This window comes from Coturnix japonica, chromosome 21 (assembly GCF_054131305.1).
Source record: "Coturnix japonica strain WE chromosome 21, WE-NBRP24, whole genome shotgun sequence".
Taxonomy (NCBI): domain Eukaryota; kingdom Metazoa; phylum Chordata; class Aves; order Galliformes; family Phasianidae; genus Coturnix; species Coturnix japonica.
The window spans coordinates 6,521,630-6,545,716 of NC_140683.1; the positions used below are offsets into that span (position 1 = coordinate 6,521,630).

At 44.2% G+C, this 24,087-nt stretch overlaps 1 protein-coding gene across 14 annotated transcripts in view; it reads left to right on the forward strand.

The window, feature by feature from the left end:
* RAPGEF1 (Rap guanine nucleotide exchange factor 1) overlaps positions 1 to 24,087 on the forward strand; it is a 67,231-nt gene that overhangs the window by 14,472 nt on the left and 28,672 nt on the right. For 9 of the 14 annotated variants that reach the window (XM_015878999.3, XM_085521296.1, XM_085521299.1 and 6 more), the window contains exons 2-10: positions 791 to 932; positions 8,866 to 9,005; positions 12,352 to 12,530; positions 15,508 to 15,664; positions 19,031 to 19,119; positions 19,518 to 19,670; positions 21,110 to 21,233; positions 22,403 to 22,586; positions 23,182 to 23,694. In XM_015878999.3, the coding sequence (XP_015734485.2) occupies positions 890 to 932; positions 8,866 to 9,005; positions 12,352 to 12,530; positions 15,508 to 15,664; positions 19,031 to 19,119; positions 19,518 to 19,670; positions 21,110 to 21,233; positions 22,403 to 22,586; positions 23,182 to 23,694 (1,582 nt within the window). In that variant the 5' untranslated portion in view covers positions 791 to 889. The remainder of the gene's footprint in view (positions 1 to 790; positions 933 to 8,865; positions 9,006 to 12,351; positions 12,531 to 15,507; positions 15,665 to 19,030; positions 19,120 to 19,517; positions 19,671 to 21,109; positions 21,234 to 22,402; positions 22,587 to 23,181; positions 23,695 to 24,087) is intronic. The other 5 variants (XM_015879001.2, XM_085521304.1, XM_085521302.1 and 2 more) reach the window with 1 other exon arrangement.

Here is a 24,087-nt window from a genome sequence, read left to right on the forward strand (position 1 = left end):
CTTCCTGGATCTCTACACTGGGAGCTCATTAATAGTTAGAAGCTGATTTTCAGTACGGCCAAATTCTGCTAATTCTCAGTGCCTGCTTAAAAATAGCCAGGGTGACAGAAGAAATAATCTTGCACCAGAGCAAAGAATTGAGCTCTAGAGAGCTAATGCTCTGCTGTCCCTTTGCTAAGTTGGTGTTCTGCCTCATCACTCTGTAATAGCTGCTGCTTCTTCAGCACTGAATTAATTAAGGTACCTTGTGCTTCCTGCCATATTGGTCAAGGTATGTGCTAATCCTACAGCTGACAAAGACGAGGGCCACTGTTTCCTCTTCCTCCTGCTCTGCTCTGTTCAGTTAACATCTCGGTTCCCCTTTACTGGATGTTTCAAATTGTGCCTAAAGAGGACTAAAATTTCCTCCTGCCTGTAGGCAGGCAATAAAAATGGTGGTTTGTTTGCAGATCCTATCAGTTATAGAATAGGGCACAGAACCGAGGATATGGCCTGCAGCTCCTTAACCCTTCGTAAGCAACACAACGCCAATGTAAAAGCAGCTTCTGACCCGATTACATCAGAAATTTCACACCTTCAGTACTGCAGTGTGACTGTGTGCACATGCCTGTGTATGTGGAGATGGAGTGCTGGCCCTCTGGGGCAAGAGCACAGGGTGCTTCAAAGTTGAGTGATTTGCATCTCCTTCCTGCTCTGCCTTGTTTTATTGAGTAAGCAATATTAGGGAAGTTTACACTGCTGAAGGGAGGTGGTGCTGGCCTGGTTCCTGAAATTCACATTTCTTTTGCAGAAATGTGAGCCCCCAGCATGGTGCTCTGGAGCTGTGCAGACACGTTTCCTCTTACAGAGCTGAGTATCTGCTTTTCAGCAGCTGAGCCCCGGGGACACGATGCAAGGCAGAGCAGTGAGGAATGAGGCTTCCTTTCAGAGAGGTTAGCTCATCTCTTAGCATCCATGGAAAAGAGCTTACCTCACTTTCTCACCTGGACTGTTGCCCTCCATCTATGGCACTCACTAAAGAGGAAGATAAAACTGAGCATGTTTGAGCAAATGTTTTCCATGTTTTGATCTTATTTCTTGAGCAGTGTGGGATGAGCCTTTTGGGCTGTGTATGCAATTACTTCCAGGCCTTCCAGAAAACAGAGGTTAGCAATGCAATGGACTCTGAGTGTGCAAAGAGTCTGCCATCAGAAGTCAAAAATAAAATGGCTATAATTAGTAATGACCAAAGCAACTGGAAATGGTGTCAGAGCCAAGTCAGCTTTATTTTGCTATCACTTAATGAATGAGAGCTGAGGTTATTCTCCGAGGGTGAAAGAGGGCTGAATTTTTTTCCCGTTCAAATCTGGTGCTGTGGGACGAATGCAAACTCAAGACTCATTTACTACCTTGTTTTCCAGCTATTGAACCTGCAGGCAGGTTGTGAGCAATTAGGCTTTTCCCTAAAGCATCTGAAATAACACAGCTCTGCTGGCTGTCCTGGAGAGCAGGGCTGACGCCATTCTGTCACCTTGGAGATGGATAAACAGCTCTGGCAACACTGGGTTATAATCTTTCAGGTCTGAGCTTCTAAGCTGACAGCCGTACAATTGAGACATAAGTCTAGCAAAGATGTTTGGTTTTTTTTTATCATGGAATGAGTCTAAATGTAAGATGAGAGGAGATGAGAGGAGGGGGAGAAAGAGCTTAAGCCAGGCTCAGTGTCCAGGCTTTTTGCTTGGCTGCAATAGCAGTGAATGAAGTGATTTAGCTGCAGCATGGGGTGACTCAGGTAGTGTGCAGCCATACTTGAGCCTGCAGGGCTTTATTTTTAGATGTCTGAATCACTGTCATGCCTGTATCCTCACAGAGCCATTAGACGAGCGGGGATGCCCACGGTCCCCATATTAAGTCATGTTTGGTGAGCGCAGATTCCCTCGCAACCTTTGTGATTCTTGTGTTCTGAGCTGCTTGCTGAAGTGATGCACAATCTATGCCCTGTTTCTGGGTTTGTTTTTTCAGTTTAAAATGTTTAGCCAGCAGCCTCAGTGCTTTTTTATGTGTGGAGAGGGGTGAGCATGGAGCACAGCAGTCCTGTTGATGTTGGAGGCTGCTTGACTCTTGTGCTCTTTTAGTGCTGTTGGCACAGGGGAGCTCCGAGTCGTGTTACCAGTGTCGTAATCCCATTAGTTCTCTTGGGCTTGCAGGGCTGTGCAAAATCAGTACTTAAATAGGAAATTACCAGAGACTCACCAGATGCCGCACAAATGTTTGCTCATGATTCGGTAAATGGCAGCATTTCTGCTTGTGGGTTGATAGGGAACCAAAGTGCTGGAGTGGCTCACTCAGATAAAGCAAAGCAGAAGTCCTGATTGCTGCTTATTGATAAGTTATGCTGTATGTCTCAAAAGAAGTCTCAGAGCTGGCTGTGGTCTGCTGGGAGAAACCAAACATGGGTAGCAAAGTTGTGCCCCTCTAAGTTCCCTAAGTTTGATTAATTGTAACTTTGTCCCTTTTTTTTTTCCCTTGTAAATCTGTTGGGTAGCGTTGCAGAGGCATTTCCAGCAGCTAAAGGGGTTCCAGGTTTGTGTGTCTACATGCAAAGCGATTCCTCTGTTCTGAAATACTTAAACGAGGGCCAGGAGGTCACCCTGCTATCTGCTCTGACCGTGCTGCTTCGTGTAGTGCATCTTTTCTTCCTCACAACCCAAAGATTTGCTTCCAAACATGAAGCTGGAAGAAAGAAGAGCTGTCGGCCTAATGCACCATAAAATTAATGTTGCTGACTTATCCAACCTGCTTTGCTGCTGTTGGGAAATGTGGCTGTATTGATAAGTTGCCCTGTGCGCCTCTCAGTTCCCTTGCAGTCACTGTGAGCTCTTTGCACATGAGGTTGCTGCAGCTGGAGATGTCTCATTCACGGTTGCTTAAAAAAAGAAAAGAAAAATCTAAATAAAAATGTGCTCTCTGACAAATAAAAATGTTTTGCTTCCTCTGGAGGCCCCAGAGGGCGGCATAAAAAATAATGAAGCCTGTGAGTCACTGAGCAGAGCCCGGCCAGCTGAGAGCAAACTGAGCCTCCCTTCTCCATAGAAGTTTGTGTGCTGTCATTGCACATCATTAATGCTCGCTGCTTTATGCTCATTCACTGTCATGCTGCCAAGATAGAAAAAGGGCAGTCGGTCTTTCCGCTTCTAAACGCTGCCTGCTCCGAAGGTGACGTGATGTTAAAGGAAAAGTTTCCTCAGCTCTCAGGAGCCATTGTTTGATCCTCCTCTGCTGTTTTCCTCTGAAATCTGGCAGCTCTCCTGGCAAACATTCCCTGGGGAGGTTCTTGGTGCTCGGAGCCAGCCCCACCTAAGGTACAAAGGTTAGGGTGGGCGAGCTTCCTGCTCGACATGGGACCCTCCCTTTTCTTTCTTTCTGAATCCCCAGCCCAGTTTTAGTTTGGTTTTGTTTTGTTTCTGGATGAATTCTCGTTGCTTCAGTGTCGGTGGGTGATGACAAGGTTGAGAAAAGCAGACTTGCTCAGGTAGAAGTGGTAGGTCTGAGGCTTCTGCAGCATGCCCATAACACAGTCAGGAGTCTGAAATGAATGCTATTCTCTTTGTCTTCTGCGTGTTCAGGACAGCAGTTCATCCTTCGGACAGCCTGCAGCATCATGCGAGTGCTACACATCAGCATCTTTAGATGCTAAACCATCCCTAGGGCTTCTGGAGAAAGAGGGCATGAAATGCAGCGGAAAGCCGTGTCAAGGAGAGCTGAGCTGGGCACAGCAGGCGTGCAAGCTGGGAACATAGATGGAGTTCTCCTCCTTTTCTGTTCCTTTAATCCTCCGTGGATCTCCAGTAATATTCATGTAATATCTTGACAGATCTGTGCCTTGCAGGACGTTCTGTGATTGTCATCAGACGCCCTCCTGAACCCATCTGCCCGTTCTGATATAACTATCCTCTTATTTTTCTGACAGCAGAATTGGGTCCAGAGGACCAAGAGCTGCAGCCCCCACCGCTGTTACTTCCTTTGGTAGCACATTGCTGCACCCAATGGGCAGGCTTAGCAGAAAGGTCCTTTTGAACTGTATCTCATTATTTTCCCCTTTTGCTTCTGAACCCTTAAAGTCCCTGTCAGTGAGGGTTTAGTTGAAACCTTGCAACTTGCCTTTTGTCTTCCACAAATGATCGAGCTATGCCCCGGGGAACAAATGCCATTTTAATGGGCATTGTTGTGTAATTCATTACATAAGTCACCTCTGTGTTCAAAGGACTCGTGGCACAAATGGCAGGAGCAGTTGATTAAAAATGTGCACCATAGCTTTGTTATGACATGGGGAGAGATGTCTGTTATTTTTAATCTGGTGGCTTTTAAATGTGTGCATCCAGCAGAGACCCAAATGGCCTTTAAAAGGGGCTGTGGGATAAGATTTTAGACTTCTTCGTTCTTTGCAACAAGCCTCGAGAATCAGTTCGAGCTGCAAAATGAACTTTAACCCCCCTTTATTTAAGGCTTTCTAAAGCTGCAGGGTTGCTGTGTGTGAATACGTACAGAATGGGAGAGGATGTGGGGATAGAAAAGATACTGCATCCTGAAGCTTAAAGGAAAAAAAAGAAAGGTATATTTTCATTTTTGGTGGATGTGATGCAAACACTGGCCAAAAGGAATGGTCACATAGTGCATCGCTGTAGCTGGAGCCTGTCTGTCCCCGAGCAGCACACAAACATCACCAGCCCAGAAGCAGACATGGGGGTTTCCTTCTCTCTCTGAAGGTTCCCTGCGCTGTGGGTTGGAGGTGGCCTGCTCTGAGCTCTGCACAGTGCTGAGCTTTCACTTTGAATTCAGAGTGAATAGCAGCCTGCCAGGCTGGGCTGCTGGAATTCACCAACATGTGTGTTTTGACTTCAGTTTCTCGTGGTTTTTTGAACCTGAGTGGAAAACAGCCATTTTTTCTATGCTAGCAGTGCTGCAGATGCAAGCTTTGACTTACTGTGTTTCCCCTAAGCAGTCCCGTTTCTTCACACAGGGGCACACAAACCAGTTATCAGCCTTTCTTTGTGCCTCTGGTTTGCAATCCACAGCTCTTTCCTCATCACACTGGGCTTTGCCATCACACTGTGAGCAGCAGGGCCGTGTTATGGGGCTGGGCCATTGGCCCTACTATGGCCAGTATTGGGGCCATCAGTGCACACCCCAGAGGAGGTTCCTGAGGTCGGTGTGTGGTCAGAGCCCAGGCACGTGCCGACCTGGGGGAGATGGGCTTCAGGGCCATGCGGGGCCATGACTCAACAGCTGGAGTGTGTTCAAACACAACAGCACAGGATGCTCTTTCATTGGGGAATGGAACTAGGATGTATGAAAGCTTCCAGTCAGGAATCAAGAAACTCAAATCCACAGTAAAGTAATTTTGAAGGGATTTTTTCTGGTGGTGTGCAGATGGATGAAATAGGAGGGGATGGAAAGAGCAGTTCCTATGAGACAGAAGTGCTTTGATCCAACAGTGTCTTTTTTCCCCCATTCCAGTTGAAATCACTACATCCAGCTTCTTACCCTGCCTTTTCCCATTCATCTTACTAATATTTGGACTGGGTACCCCACGTCTGCTCTCAGAGAGAAGCTCAGGAGGCTGGTGCTGTTATTCAGTGAAGAGCTGCCAATTCCTCATCAATAGGAGGAGGGAGTAATTTGATAGAACGGTCTCTGATGGGCAGATTCCCAAGCTCAGGAACAGCCTCAATGCTGCATTAAGGAGTCTGGTTACTGCAGACAGGCAGGAAGGTGCAGAGGGACAGGAGAAGTGTTTGGAGCTCTGTCATGGCTCTGTTTTCTTCTCTGTGTGCGTTATCAAATTATTTGATCAGTGAAGGCATGCTGTGCTGTTTGAACTTTTGACTGGACAGACATAGCACGCTATAGACTTGAATTGGATAGTGGATGGAGAAAATGAGCTTTTAAAAGCAGAGGTAACAGACCTAGGCAGCCTTGCACAGCTGTGCTTTTTGTAGGCAGGTTTTAGCCCTCCTCTATATAAGCTTTGGTTGCTTGCACCTTTGATCTATTTACCTTCCTATTTCAGTGCAGCTTCTTTGAGACCACTTCATTCAAATTCATTACTATGCAAACTGTGTTTATGAAGCTGGTAACCCTAAAGCTTCTCATGCCAAATGTCTGTTGGCATTCAGTGAATATCTTAGAATCCTTAGAGTTGGAAGGGACCTTTAAAGGTCATTTAGTCCAGTAATAATCACAGCAGCTCCACAGCTTTGACTCATGGATATTGGGGGGGGCTGGGGTTTGCAGTGTGACTTTTATGTTTGGAAATGGAGAGATCCTCACCTGAATCATTGACTGGCTCTATGCTCTGTTTGGACAAGTTGCTTCGCCTTCACTGATGTGCCAAACAAAGTTAAGACCCAACTGTTTAAGGATGATGCGCTTGCAACATGCTTGGAAAAAGATGAGAGCTATTTTAAGTGCCGAGAGAATGAGTTTGTGACTCATTTGGTTAACTGTGCTGCATCAGAAACTCATGAGCAGATGAGATCTGGAAAATGCTTATTGTAGTTGTCAGGACGGTAGTAAAAAGCTGCGCGAATGTGTGGTTCTCAAAGTAGGTCTTAATGGGGTTGCTCAAACAATAACCTTTAGTTCTGCATCTGGCAGCTGTTTTACTTCGTTAGTACTATTTTAAGGAGTTCCCGTTCTGCTTCCATTTGTTCCTGTCCTGGCTCTGTAAGTCTGGGTCCTTTCAGAGTGCTGCCATGCAAACTATACAGCATTTGATGTGATGGAAGGGCAGTGGATGGGCTGGTGGCAGTAGTGAAGGGGATCTGCTGTTGGCAGAAGAGATTTCCACATGGACAAGGCATCTTTCTGAAGCTGGCTGTGCACCCACTGCTGAGCAACGTTGGGTAGGGATGGCTGGTGGGAAGAGCAAATGGAAATTGCAGTCTTCTGAAATCTCCCTGCTTTCTTGCCTCTGCAAGGCTGATTTATCACTGTAAACAAGCAAGGAGCAAGGGTTTATTCCCCTTCAGACAAGCAGCTTGGATCCTACTGCTGCACATGGAGGAGCCAGATGTAGTTTGTTGCTGCTACCGTTATTTCCCCATAGATTAATTATTGTAAGTGTTTGCCAGTCCTTTCCGAAATGAAGTCTGAGCCATGGCTTCTCTCAGCCTGCTTATCTGCACACGTATGGAACTTCTCCCATCATGTACCAAACTATTACTTTGCTGTGGCGTATGAGGGCAGCCTCTGTTTTCATTGGTGACCTTCAACACTGCAGGGCTGGGTAGGCTTTAAAGGTTTGGAGATCCCCCTGTGGATGTAAAGCAGTGACGTAAATTGTTGCTAAGTTGGGGTACCAGCTGCTGCCAGTGATTCCTCAGAGTCCAACTGATACCTCTGGGTTTATCTGCAGTGACCAGTGTTTGCATTGCCTCCTTGCCTGGTGTGTTGAACAGGACTCCATACTGCAAAGAGAGCTTTGAGAACCCTGGAAGTAGGGAAACCAGACAATATGAGGCTCCTATTAAGAGGGAGCCTACACATTTTTTGATCCAGAGGACCCACCTAACTGGAGCTTTGGCACCAGTGAGGGTGTTAATAGCAGGGTCTTAACAACCTGCCTGGTTAAAGTGGAAGGAGAGACAGCCGTTACGAGGGAGACCAGCATAGGTTCTTTCCCTCGAGTTGTGGTTAGGTGATTTCTCAGTATTAGGAGTGGTGTTCACACTGCACTGTGGTATTTAGGTTCCGGGTGCTAGATTTGACTCAGCGGCATTTGCTAATTGCAGTCTGCATGCTAACGAGGTGCTGCAGTGCTGCACATGGGGACTGGCTCGTTCTGACTCATTGCAGCCAGTGCAGCCAATGCCCAAATAATGCAAAAGAAAAATGAAACATACAGAAACAGAAGTGCTTACTTATCTCGAGAACATAGTTAAAGGTAAGTTCGGTGCCTTTGGATGGAGTATTTCAGTCACCAGAGAGGCAGTTCAAACTTTCACTTATTAAAGCGCTCTTTGCTTAAATACATTCTAAATTGCTCTCAAGGCAGCCTGGTTTTATCTAGCTGGCTGGATAAACAGATAAAGACATCTTTCACCAGCCAGTTTGCATGTGGCACGACTGCAAACCTTTGAGACTTCAGAAGACTTTGAAAATACGCTTTCCAAAAGGACTGAGTGGTTCAGTAATTAACCTTCTTCGGGGATGCACCAATATTGAAGCTGTTCCCTCTGTCCATATGGTTTGTGTTGGTACATTTGGTGTGAATTCTGCTGTGAATGGCTGGGACTGGTGCTTTTCTTTAGATAATTCATGCTGCCTCATTCAGAGGTAGTGCTGCCAAGACAGCAGAGCTAGGGACCAGCAGCCTGCGAGGGGCAGTAGGTCACAGCCTGTGTTTTCCTGTCCTGGGTACCTGCTTGGTGGCTCATTGACACCAGCAAGACACGAGCAAGGCTCAAGCACCCAGATTCCTTCCCTGTTTTGTGAACGAGCCACTCCATCCCCTTGGCTTTATTTCTTCATGTGCAAGAGAAAGATGGTGGTTACCTCCTTTGTGAAGTACTTTGGGATTTGCTGGGGCTGAGTGCTTTTAAGAGATGTGTTTTTCCTTCTCTCTACAAGGCACAGAGGAATAGGATCCTACTGCTCCTGCTTAAGCTCCTGCTGCCTCCGAGGGGAAGCAGGAAATGGTGGTCATATTGCGGTTGCAAACATAATAGAGAACCACAATTATATTTTTTAATCCTGTTCCACTCAACAAATTTACATGGTTGCAGTGTTTTTCATAGGCTGGTTTCCCAGATAATGCTGTAGCACAACTCCCCTGTTTTCAGCCAATTTACCCTAACCTTGTAATGTGTTTCTGTGTCTTTCTAGATTCCGAGCGTTCCCATCTCTCCTCGTTCACTATGAAGTTGAAGGGCAAGTTTCATTCACCAAAAATAAAGAGAACTCCTTCCAAGAAGGGAAAGCAAGCTGAATTGACAGTGAAAACACCAGAGAAGTCAGCAAACAAAGTAAGCAAATGAGGAGTATCTTCTATTAGTCTCTCTGGTTTCTTGCTTTCTGTTACTCGGGTCTTTCAGATCTACAGCCTTGCTTTCAGCCTGTGACTTTGTCCTGTCCTGAATTCTGCAGGTCTTTCAGGGAACTTTAGGATCCTTTATGGTTAGTTTTAAACTGTGCTGTGCAGTGTACAGTAAGAGATTTGTTTTCTTTTTGAGTTGCTGATGAGGCCTCCTTCCATCATTGTTTAAATATCTTATTACGGAATGTAGTTTAATGCCTGACACATCTTCCCAATGTGCACACCCTATGATTATGCTTATAGCTTCCAGTTAACTGCCTGGTTTTGGGGTGTGATCTTCTTAAAAACCCAAAACCCTGGCGAGCAAACCCTTGAAGCTCATCCAAAGATGTGCTCAATCTCTGATGACATCAGCAGGGAGAGTCGAGCAGATGCCTTCAAGGAGCAGCTGATTCCAGCTCACCATTCCTCATATCCAACGCACTTTGGTCCCTGTAAGAGCTGAGCTCACCACTCCTTCCCACCACAAACATATCAGAGTGTTCTCTCCTCTGTTGTTATGGCCTGATTATGTAGAATGGAGGCTATCGCTGTAACAGTGCTGTTGCAATCCATTTTCAAGTACAAATTAAGCCAGAAGTTAAGAATAGCTGAGGTTATTTATGGTAATTCAGAGTCTTTCCCAGTTGTTGTTGAAAGCCTCCAATGTGCAGTGCCAGACATACAGACTTTTTGGATTATCTGCTCTGAGGACTGCTGTGCTGTTACTGGGAACAGTCAGTAAGGTACAGCTGTCTTACACTATGTGATGTGCTCAGCATCCAGGGAAATAGCTGCATGGACTTCATGGTTCTGCCTCATCACACAGGAGAGGATGAGGCTGTAGTTTCTTTCTGCAGGGGACAACAGATAGCTTTCCAGGGAGCTGAGCACCTTGTATTGCCCCACATGCATACCAGCCTGCTGCCAAAAGTCTGAGAGCACTCTCTGAAGGCTTTTATTTCCAGCAGTATTTGAAGGTGGTATGTTGAGATCAATTCAGAGGCATATCTTGCAGAATGTACTTTACCTCTTAAAATGCAGTGGACCATTTTACTGGGAAGTTTTCTCCCAATGTTATTTTAATTGATTGATTCACTAAAATGCATGTAGAAAATGCAGCAGTCTTTCCTTTTCTGTGCTGGGCCATCTTTGGTTCCTGTCTGAGGACATATTGTAGGAGTAGCAGTGTCCTTCATCACTGCTGTTGTGGATTTAAGGTAGGTTTTTTTTACTGCCAAACTGCAGGGAAAGAAGTGACCTGTTGCTTCTTCTGCGAGTGGTTGTATGGCCCTCTGTAACACATCTGCTTTTCATATATGATGCATTTGCAATGATTATTTTAAGGGGAACCTTTCAAATTCATGCAAAAATAAGTATCTATATATGTCAGGCAGGCAGGAAAGTGGAGAAGAGATGCCGCGCTGCCTGAATGATCTCCTCTAATGCCCATATGGGATGTTGCTGAAGCAAGTGGTAGCACTGCTTTAATAGCTCCTGCAGCTACAGATCTGCTCCATCATAAGGGGATATAGCCATGGGGGCAAGTTCACTTCTGCTGGGGAATTTAATGAGTGATCACTTCCAAGTCTTCTCTCCAGCCCAGAAAAATAGCATCCTATGTTTGCTTTGGCTTTAGGGACACACAGATAAAAGCCTTCAGCCTTGTAGCAGCAACTGGCACTTAGTTAAGCTCTGTAATGGAACCTGCCATTCTTTCAGGACACGCAGGCTTTTTTAGTGCATGTTTATGTGTATATATTCTCACATTGATACGAGGTCTTTGGACCTGAGAAACAGCTGCATAAAAGGTGCTCCCCTTGGGTTCTTTCCCAATGAGCTAGCAGGGAAATCATGGTAAAAAAGGGCTGTGTCCCAAATAGCATCCGGTGGCTGATGTGGATGCCTTGGTGTGCTCAGTGGAAAGCATTGTGTTTCCACGTGTCATTCCCAGGCCCATCCCTCCTGTGTCCAGGAGAGTGTTTAAGCTATTAAGTCACAAGCCTTTCTACAGGAAGCAGTTGTTGAATGAATATATAAACATTAATCAGAGCAGGAACTGCAATCTGCATTTTTTTCACTTCTGTTTGAGAGCTCTGACCGCAGGCCATAGGCATTCTGCCTGCGGAACGTCCAGCCTCTCTCATCCCTGAAATCTGTAATGGTTTCATATGAAGTGCCTCTCCATAGCCTGGAATGGGCCGTGCAGTGCTGAGGGTGCATGCCTGAAGAATGGGAAATGTGGTGTTTTTTTTGTGATCAGTGAGTTGCCAGGATGCTCCTCAGCAGTGAAGTTCAGTGGCTGTGGGTGGGCTGTGAAGCAGGAATGGAAGGGCCCAGCCAGCAGCTTTGTCAGAAGGGGAGGCAGCAGCAAAGCTTGGGGCTTCCCAGATGAGATGGAAATGACGGAGTGGATTTGGACTTAGGCTTCAAAAGTCAGAGCTAGGTGGGACTTGGGACTCTCTTTATGGATCTGGCCCCTGGTTACTAACCAGCGCTGCCTGTAAATTGTTCATCCTGAAGCGTTTTGGGCTGCTGGCCTGATTTTGTAAGAAAGCAGCAGTTCAACTGCTGACAAGAGTACAGGGAGCTCACAATGCCCATAGGTCATTAATTCTTGAAGCTGAATTTACTGAAGAGATAATGGATGAAACCTGACTCTGTTAAGCTCTCTGCTCCTTTCTAGCAATGTTCAGTAGTTAATTTAAATCTCACTTAGGAACTACTTGTGGCATTAAAAGTCCTCCAGGCATACCCTGCTAAACTTCTTTTTTTTCCTAAATAGCCCCATCCAGAATGCCATCAGGATGTCATATATCACTTCTGAATTTCCTTTCCTCGTGTTGGTGATGACACAGAAGTTGTTGGTAACAGCTCAGCTGTATGCCAATGAATTGTTCCCTTCTGCAACATCCATTAACTGATGCCAAAGCTTGGCTTTCACGGTCTGTCCCTATGGAAGGTGTGTGGGTTCCCTTGTCCCAGCACCATCACGATGCCTATTAGGACTATTAGAAGTCATCAGTAGCGTTAATCTTATCCAAAAACTGATCTAGTTAGCCTTCAGTTTGCAATGCACATCTTGTAATTCAGAAAGTCAAAATATGAGTACAATTTTGCTCTGACTGTTCCCTTGAAAGGATCATATTTATGGTGGAAGGGTTTTCTTTTCTAGTATTCTGAAGCAGAATGTACCTTTTCAGTTTCACTCTATCCTCTTCAGGTAAGTCAAAGTAACTTTTCCCTTTTAAAATCCTGACATTTTAACTTTTCTCTCACTTTTTCTTCCTCTCCAGAACGTATCATGGCTAGAGGAGAAGGAGAAGGAGGTCGTCAGTGCGCTGCGCTACTTTAAGACGATTGTGGACAAAATGGCAATTGATAAGAATGTATTAGAGATGCTGCCAGGCTCAGCAAGTAAAGTGCTGGAAGCCATCCTGCCCCTGGTGCAAACTGACCCACGCATCCAACAAAGGTAGCTTTCCTTCTTGGGTTTTGGAGCTATGGCAGAGCAGCAGGCTCCTCAACTTCTTTCTTTTTTGTATTGTGTGGCATGTGAGATGGAAAATGGTGATAGTAGCAAAGAGGTTGTCTGCCATTCTTACTAAACAGTGGATAATTTTCAAGCACTACTAGAAACAAACTCTGTGCTGTGAAGAAGTCCATGCTATGGAAAGATAAAACAACTTAGAATGGTTTTATTCAGTCTGCATTCAGTTTATCCATACTGATAAAAGCCTGCACTGCTGACTGTTGGTTGGTTATTTGCTTTTTATTTTGTTTTACGGAAGCAAATATAGAACAGAAATAAACAAATGTACTTCAGCAGATCAGCCAGTCTAAGTTCATTCCTGTGTGCTCTCCACAGACTGATTATAGGCTTGCTCTGATGCCTACTGTATTACATTTAAACCAGTTAGATGACGAGTTTGAAGTCAGAAAGGATGTAGAAGTTGGCCAAAGCAAAGCTCGACATCCACTGAAAGAATCTGTGGTGTCATCAAGCCGCAGAGATCTGCCTGCCTGCTGCTTGTAGGTGATGGAGAAACTGATTTAAAAAACAAAAGCAAACAAATATCATTGAACAATAAGGAATAAGCGAAATTATTACACATGCAAAATTAGACAGAGAAATGCACATACATATTTTTATTATTATTATTTTTTCTGAATCCTGCTGGTTTTTGCTGGATTCCTGTTTTCCCAGAAAGTATCTCCAAGACTTTTGGTTTTGAGATGTTCAATTGTACAGTTGTGCAGCAAGAAGGGTTTATGGTACGGTCAAGACAGCTGTAGGGTGCTGATATTTTATTAACAGAGATATAGTGCTGTCTGGTCCCAGTACACAGGGCATGCTTTTATCTGACAGCACAAAAGGAAGGAGACAATGGGTGAGTACCAGAGCTGTGACTGGGACAGGGGGGCTGCAATTTAGGTTGGGTTTGTGGAAGCACAAAGAGCAATAGATGTTAGATGTTAGAATTGGAGCATTCATCAGGCTTCTGGATTCAGGCACAAAAGTTTCTTCCGTTGCTATCAGGTTTCCTGCAGTCATTAAATTCCTGACAAGCACCTGCTTTCACTTAGTGAAAGAGAGAACAAACTTTCCTGTTACATCAGGAGAACATGTAAAATGTCAGCAAATATTTTTAGGATAGAAAATGTCATCTTTGTAGTCGCTTGCTTTGATTTGTGTATCCGCTGGGTGATCTTTCCTACCAAGAATATATTGGAAATAAATATCAGCTAAGTGGTCTTCAGCAGCAGCAATATTTCAGATGGCTCTATTCTTCTAATTCCTTGTACCCTTTCCCTTAGAAGTGAGGTAATATAACCTTGACAGTTGGATATCCACATTTAGCCTGTAAGCAGAATTCCTGTAGTCAGTAGTCAGTGGAGTCCTCCTTAGTGATGAATCTCTCATTCTGGACTGCAGCACAGATCCCTTGTGTATGTTCTGCCTTGTTTGGCTTCACAAAGAAAAAGGGGATTTGTCATTCCCTAAAAGCCACGTCCTTTCATGACTACATATGCACTTTATTTATTTTGAGTAGTGGCAGGACACAAAGGGCTGCTTTTGATGGTAAATCCCCCTCAAGAAAAGAGAGCAAGACTTGTGTCAGTGTGGAAGAAAGCCCTACAATTACTGTTGGGCTTCTTTTTGCTTTAGGGGAAGGGTTTGCATCGAGGAAAAAAGTAATTAAATCTAGCACAAAATAGGCTTTCAATTACTGCCTCCTTAGAAGGAAGCAGACCAAAGATTAATCACAAAGAAATCAAAGCCAGAGAAAGAGATGGAGGAGGGCCCTATTTAGGAAATATCTCCCACTAAGTTAATTTTGTTTAAAATTAGAACAAATGGCAAACACTGTGCTTATAAAACAAACAAACGAAGAAGCCCTTGCTGCTGTCTGTATCCCTCTGGCTATAGGCTGACAATAGTTCTACCCCTGGTTCTGCAAACACCTGAATCATCTCACTTGGGTTTGTGGGTTTGGTGCTCTTCTCACAGATAATGAAATTAATGGATTTAAGCCAGTGTCAAATGGGTGCCAGAGAGGAATGGGAAGCTTCAGAATGCTCCTATCTGTGATGATGGCAAGATTGCGCCCTCTCTTATCTCCTTATGGGGTTTTGATGCAGTTTGAAAGTGATTTAATTTTACAGAGAGTTGCCATCAGCATTACTATTAACACACCTTGTTTAGTAATGAAATGTTTTCAGCGCGGCCAGGAAAGTGCCTCTGAGCACTGTTGTTACAGTTAACTTTTATTTAGGGTTGTCATCCTTCCAAATTTCATTTCTCTTCCTTCAGAACAATAGCTTTGGGTTCTGGTTCTCATTAAAAGCAAAACAAAACAACACCCTTCCTCTTCCAAACCTGAAATTCATTCAGCTCAAAGTTTGTAAAGAAGCAGGTTTGAATTGCTTGTTTTCAGGCATCATAAACAGTGGGGGAAATGATTTGTAAAGGAGTGATGCAGTCAGCTTGCAGTAACGTAAAACGTTTTCTGAGGGCAGTTAAGAAGGAAAGCATAGATAACATTGGAATAATATCAATTAGACGTAAATGCAGGATTCAGCAGTTGCCTTTGAAGTTGAAGCATAGGATGGGGGTGTGGATTAAAAGGCAAAGAGCATTCTTCTTAGCATGGCTGTGTTAGCTTGCAGCTCAGATTATTAGCTGTTGTACTTTCATACTGTTGTTCCATTTGGCTCTGAAGAACAGGAGAGCAACTGCTGAAAGCCCAGGCTTTGTCACCTGCTGAACGTAAATCATGAATGCCAGAATGAAAAGGAGAACCACAACAGTGGGTAGTGTCAAAATAATTTTAGCAGTGTGAAATGCACTTTAGATCGTGCTCTCACTGGTAGTATTTGATAATATCTCTGTAATTGATTATTTTTTTTTCTCTCTTTTTTTCTTGACTATTTCCTTCCCTGCCATCCAGTTCTGCCATCTCATCCTGCTACAGCCGTGTGTACCAGAGCCTGGCCAATCTCATTCGCTGGTCTGATCAAGTGATGCTGGAAGGTGTGAATTCCGAAGACAAAGAGATGGTGACAACTGTTAAAGATGTCATAAAAGCTGTTCTGGATGGAGTTAAGGTATGTGAGACAAGTCATAGAAAGCAAACGGTGTCTGTATTCTAGAAGAGATCTAGCTGAAAGAAGCTTTTAAGTGCTGGTAAGATCCTGCTTTTTCAGCAGCCTTACCTCTTAAATCGACTGCTCTGGAAGTGAAATGGTCCTGCTTGGTGTACTGGTTAAAGACCAGCACTAATGGTTTAGCTATTAATGTGCAGTTCTATATGTTCACCCTGGCATTTGGATGGATTGCCCAAAGCAATAAATCTTAATTGAGCATTGTATTAAATTTTCAGCAGGTAATTCCCATTCTCTAATTCTCCTATGCAGATTACAGTACTGAGTTTGCATGTTTTCTGTCTAGACGAAATTTAATGGAAGTGCTTCCTTCCAGTACCCACAGAGAATCAAAGATTCCAGCTCCATCTTTTAGCATGAATGTCAAAGTGTTTGTCAGTGATACGTTGAGCATCTTTAACAACAGGGCTGAACTGGCAGAGCAGTGTTGAGTTCAAATCCAGTAGGAAATTTAGACTTTTAAGAGCTGCAGCAGGTTCTTCAACTGGATGAGTGTGTCAGGAAATGGCATCTTTGACTGCACTCAAACTCCATTTGGTTTTTAGTATCTGGATTTGAATGTGAAAATCCAGTGAATATCCCCAGCTTTGACTATCATGCTTTCAGGAATCTTTATGTGTTTTTTGTGTGCTCTGAATATCTCTTTAATGTTGCTTAAACCCTAGTGTGACTTATCAATCTTTTAAAACAAATGTCTTTGAAAGAAAACATTTCCATCACCTAAAGTGGACAGATTTTCCAGGATTATTTTGCATAATATGCCCTTTAACTTTAAGCTCTGAATTTGAAAAGTAAAGCGGGTATTAAGTTTGCACAGCAGGATGGAGAAGAGTTCAGCATTAAATCTCAGCTGCTGTTAGTGTGGCAATTCAGCAGCCATTTGCAGTATATGAAACTCTGCACTCTTGACAGATGAACAGTCAAGCCTGATAAACTGCAAGGAAGTTCACCCTGTTATCACCTAATGAATCTACACAGTCCTGTGTTATCACTAGATCTGGGTTACAGTTGCATGAAACTTGGGACACCCACTGTCCTTTCACTTCAAGTAAGGCTTAAGCATCTGATACCAGTTGCTTCCTAACCAAAGCAGTGTGGATGGATGGACGGACGGACGGATGGATGGATGGATGGATGGATGGATGGATGATGGATGGATGGATGGATGGATGGATGGATGGATGGCTAAATGGATGGAAGGCCGTGGATGTCTGCTGAGCCAGCCTAGGCTGGAAGCAGTGCAGGCACAGCCATGCAATGCTAAGCCTGAGCTATTAACCCCACTGAGCTGTATCAGGCTCCTCTTGCTGCTAGATTGCAAGTTATTTTGGCCTTCCAGTTAGAGCTGGCTTTTGTCTAGTCAGCTTGGAACACGATGAGAGCAGATGTGAGGCCGTCCGGGTAGATGTTAATGTCTGGCCACCAAGACTCAGTATATGGAAGTGCTTTGTACTCATCTCCTAAAAAGAAGGTTTATTTTAGAAGGGCCAAGCCAGCCTTCAGGTCTGGAAGCAGAACTGAGAAGCTGGACGCTTCTGTGCTGTGGAGAGCCTTTTCTGTTTCTTTGGCAGATCACATAAGATCCACTTCCACATTTCGGTGTTTATTTCCCCCTTTATTTTCAGAACTGAGCACAAACGAGTTGCTTGTTCACTTGTGCTGTTTGCTGTTTTGATTGCAGGTTTTAATGCCTTGCCTGCTATATATAACAGGGGGGAAAAAAAATCCTTGTTTTGATTACATAACTTCTTAAAAATCCATCTCATTTTGGAATTTTCAGTTTGCTGAAGTAGTAGAAGTTTATAGAGAGGCTTTAATTATCTCTAATTACTGCTGCAGGAATCTCTTTACTTGCTGATAAGGAACAGCATAATGTGCATCTGGCTCAGCTGAGTGCTGATTACCTCTGTACTGTATACTGAAGATCTTGGCTTGATTTTCAAACACTAGTTCTCATTCTGGGGTTAGTGGAGAGGAGAAAAAGGCAGGATTCAGGGAATCTAGTGCTTTTGTGCTTGTGCTAATTGAGGTCCCAGACAGGACCATCTTCATAGTGTTAGCCCAGATGGCCATCTGTATGTGCTGTGCTTGTGCACTCTCATCCTTCCCCATGTGTGGGCTTTTCCAAGACAACTTCTTTAAAGCTGAGAATTTGTTGTGTAGATGGTGGATTCTGTGCAGATTATTTTTGTGCCCAAGGTCATACCATGAATGTAAGTACATACATTGGCCCAGTCAGAATCAGTTGTGGTGTGCTCTTGGATGTGTTGAAATAGGTTGCACTGTCCGTCCTTTGCACATCCAGGGTGCTACTTTATTCTCTCTGTGATTATTGCTTTGGAAGAGGAAGCAGCTGTTTCTGACCTCAGCAGGCACAGACGTGGAGATGATGCTGAAATGATGACACTGTATTTCAGGCTGCTAATAAGTAAAATTGATCCCATATAATTTCCTTTGCATAACATGCTGGGAAGCCAATAGTGTCAGGAAGCACTGCCAGTTATGCAGCCTAACTGAGAGGGCACGTGTTTGTGTCTGTGAGCAGCAGATACATTTGTTGGTCACAGACACGCATGAAAAGTTCTCTCCATCCTCCTGGAGTGAGTGATTGTTGCTTTGACTGCTGGCAGACTTGGAGCTCAGGATTATCATGTGCTTATCTCTTTATCCACCGCCTTATCTGCCTACAACAGATACGCTATAATAGTTTCCTGAATGATGAAGACTTTCATTGCTAACAAGTTAAAAGATGGCTCTGGGGGGAGCAGGCCTTTTAATTAAGGTGTTTGCTATTTAATTTGTTGTTGGACATCTTTCAGAAACCAGCCTTTGGAAACAAATACGTGACACACACTTGTTCGTGAAATATAAAGCAGTGATATAACTCTTTTACTGGCCAACTGAAATACTTCATGCAGAAAGCATTTATGTACTTATATTTGTGTATGTAAAGTCAACTTGATATTATCTAGGGCATTATGGGGACTGGAACATATTTGTGATGAAAGAGGAAGCGCAGCAAAAAGAAATGTGTGTGGGTTTGTGCAGTATCCCCACAGGGATACAGCTTGTGAACTTAAATATGGTTAAAGTGCTGCTGGGTGCATGCTGCTCCCTTACCACCTCATTTGTGTGGCTCTTCACTGAGCTTACACCCAGCTCAGCTCACTGCCCATATCAGCATTAACCCCTAAGTGTGTACCCAAGAGTTTATTGCAGTAGAATCCTGTTCTGTTTTAGCATGTTTGGTTGCAACATTGTGCATATAATGATTCTTTTCTTTTTTCTTCTCTCCCTTCCATCCACCAGGAGCTGGTCAAACTCACGATTGAAAAGCAGGAGCATCCCTCTCCCACAAGCCCTGTTAAACCCAGTTTACCAGCATGTAAATCTGATAGGTGGGTCTCTTACAAGCATTTCTTGTGCGTGCCAGTCCAGCATAGTAGCCTGATGTGAGGTAATTTCTGGTTACTCATAGTTGGATTAAAACACTGAGTTGTTTTCCACAGTGGACAGTGTTGTGTACTACAGTCTTATGCATTACAGAGGCACTACTTGAAGAGAGCAATATACAATGATAGAGAAGAGACCAATATCTGGCAATGAAGCATCACTTGGCTATGTCATGTCCACATATTACTCTGTGTATACTTGTAATTCTACTCCCAGATGTGAATTCTTCCCTCTGCTTTTGATTTCTCATATTGTATATGATTTAAGATACGTATTAATCTGTCAGCATGCTGCATTCCGACTGCATTTTGTGATCTGCAAATCTGTCTTTTGCTTGTTACAGCCCATCAGAACTTCCCCTTACAGACCGAGAAATGGAGATCCTAAACAAAACAACTAATATGACTCAATCAAATGAGCTACTGACGGACTCCATGGACGAAGAGGTCGCACCTCCTAAACCCCCTCTGCCTTGCATTCGTGTGGCAGAAAACAGGTAATGCTGGCCACCAGCTGGCTGAAGTGTGGCAGTGGCTCTTAGCATCTTATTAGTTATATTTTCTTGTCAAAATGGATACAAGAGGTCACAGGGGGGTTAGTGATGCTTCTAAATTCCAGTCCTCCAGGGTAATTCTTCCCAGCTCCTGTAATCTGTGTATGACTTTGTTCTTTCTGCCTTGTTCTGAGCATTACTTTTCATTGTCTGTGTTTTCCTTTCCTTTTTTTTTTTTTTTCCCCCGTGAGGATGGTACAGTGCCTGAGACTTCCCTATGAGAAGCACTGCATAAATGCATTAAAGCTTTTATTTAAGGCTACATAAATCACACCATATTCTGTTCAACTCTGTATCCCGTGATGCTTCTGTGTGCTGTTGTATCCAAAGGGAAATGCCTTGTTAACCTCAGCTGGCAGTTGTCAACCTGTTCTGCACATTCAGGTGGCTCTGCATTGGTTATCAGACTAAGAGTGAAAGGAGCTACTACTGTGTGAAAAGAATCTTTTATTTAGTTGTACTTAGCCAGCTCTATGAGTAACCACATGAAAGCTTCTACGTTCTATTTTGGAAATGAGAGAAAAACCCCATTTTACGGCTTTTTGGTGTGTGTACGGTGTTTTTCTCCTCTAGTACTGGTGCTAATAGATGGTGTGAAAATGCTTATCATGAGCTCACTTGAAAATGCAGCATCAGGAGGACTGTGGCTGGCAAAAGAAACCACCACATTTCTGTGTATTTTATGAATTCTCATGGGCTGTATATATAGAAAAAAATCCTGTTACATTCCAGGAACAGAATATGTGTGCTCTTGGGAACTTACAAACTTGATGATTGCCAGAATTGTCAGTAGAAGCAAAACTTAAATACACAATGTTTAGAATCTCAGTGGTTACTACTAATGGGTGGGTGATAATGTATGTGATACTGATGAATGCCACAACCTGGGCCCATGCAGCTTGCATGCCTGGTGATACTGACAGTCTTATTGCTTCAAGGAAAAGGGCACAGAGGATTTTCCTGTCCTGTAGGTTGCTGCAGCTTTGAAACTCCTCACAAACCTAAAAAGTTTGAAGAGGAGGAATGAGAAATTACTGTGAACTGAAACCTCCGGGTCAACTGAAACATTTAATTTGGACTTCTACCACTTTTACGTAAAAATAATTGGTGTGCTAATTAGCTTCATTAAAAATAATTTTTGGTTATGAAATACTAAGACTTCTCCAAGCTTAAAAAAATACATCACTGAACAGGACCTTTCCAGTAAGAGGGTCGTTAACTTGGTGTTTGTCAGGGTATGCTTTTCGTTGTTTAGCTGTGGGTCAGCTTTGAACGTGAGCTTTTTGATCGTGGCAAGGCTGAGGCTATCTGGAAACTAGCTCCTGAAGCTTCTGAATGTCTTTGCTGGTAATGGAAGCATCAATTCCTGTTGTGTCTTGCAGCCCTCCTCCAGCCTTGCCCCCTAAAAAACGGCAGTCGGCGCCTTCCCCAACCAGAGTGGCAGTTGTGGCCCCCATGAGTCGAGCCACCAGTGGATCTAGTTTGCCTGTTGGAATCAACAGACAGGTAATGGCACAACCCCTCTGTGAAACCCAAAGGAAATGTACTGCAGAGTACAGCAAAAGCTCAGGGAAGCATTGCAACCTGAGCAGTGCAGTTCGCAGCACGTTCTTGCTGCCCCAGGCAGCCCCATATGGAACAATGCTGGGATGGGAATTCTAGCAGCAGGAACATCAATGCAGTGAGTGATGGAAAGAGCTGAATTTTTTCTTTCCCATTTTGTTGTTGGATTTGGATAATGAATGAACTGCTACCAAACTTTGTTGCCTTGAGGTGCAGCAGAATGTGCAAATCCAGGAGGCTGAGTGTCTCAGGGTTGGGTAAATCAGGGTGTACGTTGGTTTGTTGTACTTACAGCATCTTTACTTGACAAGATGTTTACTTTGGGGAAATCGGTAAATTTTTCTGGTACAACTACAGAGAACTTGTGACGGTGTGTGTTAGTTGTACCCTGTCACTTGTGCTAATGTTTGCAAGATTGTAAACAGATGGTTTTGCTTTACACCTTTGGGAACTTACTGACTCAGCAGCGAGAACTCGAATTGTGTTGAAGTGCACCAAAATCAAATCTTGCTCTCAGTCCGCAGAGCTCCGACTTAAGGAGCCTGTGCTATCACTGGGCTGACCCAGATAAAGCTGTGGAGGTTTTGCAGTTACTGGTGCAGTCTCATTTAGATTGATGTGCAGGGATTACCTGCAGCTTGATGAGCTTGAGGTAATTTCTGAAACCGAAACGTAATCAGTAGGCACCGAAAGCTGACATGAGCTGTATCCCATTATCACCTGTTTACCCTTTGCATGCACAAAACTAAATGAATATTTAATAAAGCCCCTATTATTCAATGAGAATTCTTGCCTTTTAGTTACCCAGTGCCACTGTCAACAGCTGGTGACATCCGCTGTGGATCTCAGCATGCCCTGGCCTCCAGCAGGTTCATGCAGGGCTCCCTTTGGGGGTTGCTCAATGTGCCCTTTACCCAGTAGGAAGCTTTCTGGCTTTCTAATGGGCCTGTCTAGCTAAGGAGGGCTAGCAGCACTGATCTGATCCCTTCCCACTTTTCTTACAGTAGCTGCAAGGTGTATGTTTTGTGAGCTGTATCTAATTACTAGCAAGCTGCTGAGAGTGATGGTAATTTGTTGTTTTGCTTGTTTGGGGCTTTTTTTTTGTGCTTTAGGATTTTGATGTTGACTGCTACGCCCAGAGAAGGTTGTCAGGAGGCAGCCACTCCTACGGGGGAGAATCTCCTCGCCTCTCACCGTGCAGCAGCATTGGCAAACTCAGCAAGTCTGATGAGCAGCTCTCCTCCCTGGACCGTGACAGTGGTCAGTGCTCCCGCAACACAAGCTGTGAAACATTAGGTGAGCTGGGCTGGGCCTGGGCTGCTGCAGGAGCCCCCATCGCCCTCGTTTGGGAGCTGTCATAGCTGTGTTGCAGAAGTAAATGGATTGTGTTTGCAACTGTCATCCTGTAGTTACTGCAGGCAGTTCAATGCAAAATGATATCCTGTCAGACAGGAGAAAACCCAGGGGAATGGGTTTCCCTCGCTAGAGATGATTGTGTTCAAACTCAATCCAGCTCTCAAGTGGGATGTTTTGTTGGTTTCAACCTTTTCTGCAGACATCAGTAGGAAACAGCAGCACTGTTAGACTTCAGTGGTGCTTCCAGGTACTAGAAAATAAAACAAAAATATAAATGTGAAATATTGCAATCTCTGCAATTAATTACCTATTGAATTTTGATTTGTTTGCTAACATAAAGAAATAAAGATATGAGTTTTAAACCTGAATTTTACAGAAAGTAGAGCAAAATAGTCCCTGCTGCAAAGAAGTACCACTCTGATTACGTGAACTGATTTAGTTAACTGGTGCAATGAGATGGGCAGAACTGAGAAGGGCTGAACAGTAAAAGAGCAGAACTAATGGCTGGCTCTTCTCTTTTTTTCTTTTTAACCAGACCAGTCAGATCACTATGATCCGGACTATGAATTCCTGCAGCAGGACCTCTCAAATGCTGATCAGATACCTCAGCAGGTGCCAGGTATCCTCAGCCCCTTGCCAGAGTCCCTGGGTGAGTCTGGCTCCCCTTTCCATGGACACGCTTTCCAGCTCCCACAGGGCAGCTCTTCTCCACTGGAATTCTGCAGCCCCTCAGGAGCTGTGCAGCCAACGGAGACCCCTCCAGCTTTACCGGAAAAGAAGAGGAGAAGTGCAGCCTCTCAGACTTCAGACTCAGGCTGCAGGGTCTCATACGAAAGACACCCTTCACAATATGATAACATCTCAGAGGATGATATGCAGAATGCAGGGTCTCTCTCATCAGTATCCTGCACGCCATTTGCTCCTATTTTGCCCTTTCAACAAGGAAACTCGTCAGCGCCAGTTGAATTCATTGCTGATTTTGCTGCTCCAGATTCTAACAGTGACCCGGAGAAGCCACCACCTCTGCCGGAGAAGAAAAACAAACACAGTAAGCAAGATCTTGTGTTTGAGTTTTACTTTTACCTTTCTCTTCCAGTTGCCGTGCTTCTGATGGCCACTAAGTAATGGTGACCCCAAGGTAGTGCCTTTGGGCTAAGTATTGACATTGCTTATGGTCAATATCAGATGTGGAAGGAAAATGCCAGTCCTTTGGTGGACAAGAAGTGGCTGTTTGAGCCTGGGGTGGTGCAGGCCCAGGGGAGGTGGCATCTTCTTTACTGTAAAGAGAACGTTTCACTTCTGTTTGCACAAGAGTGAAGCTTTGAGCCAAGTTTTCCTGGATCATTTTCCCTTTCCATGTCTGTTCCATCTCCCCTACATTTATGAATGTTTGCCCAGAAGAAGAGAATGGGGTTCTCTCCAAGAGCTCAGGGAAAAGGCT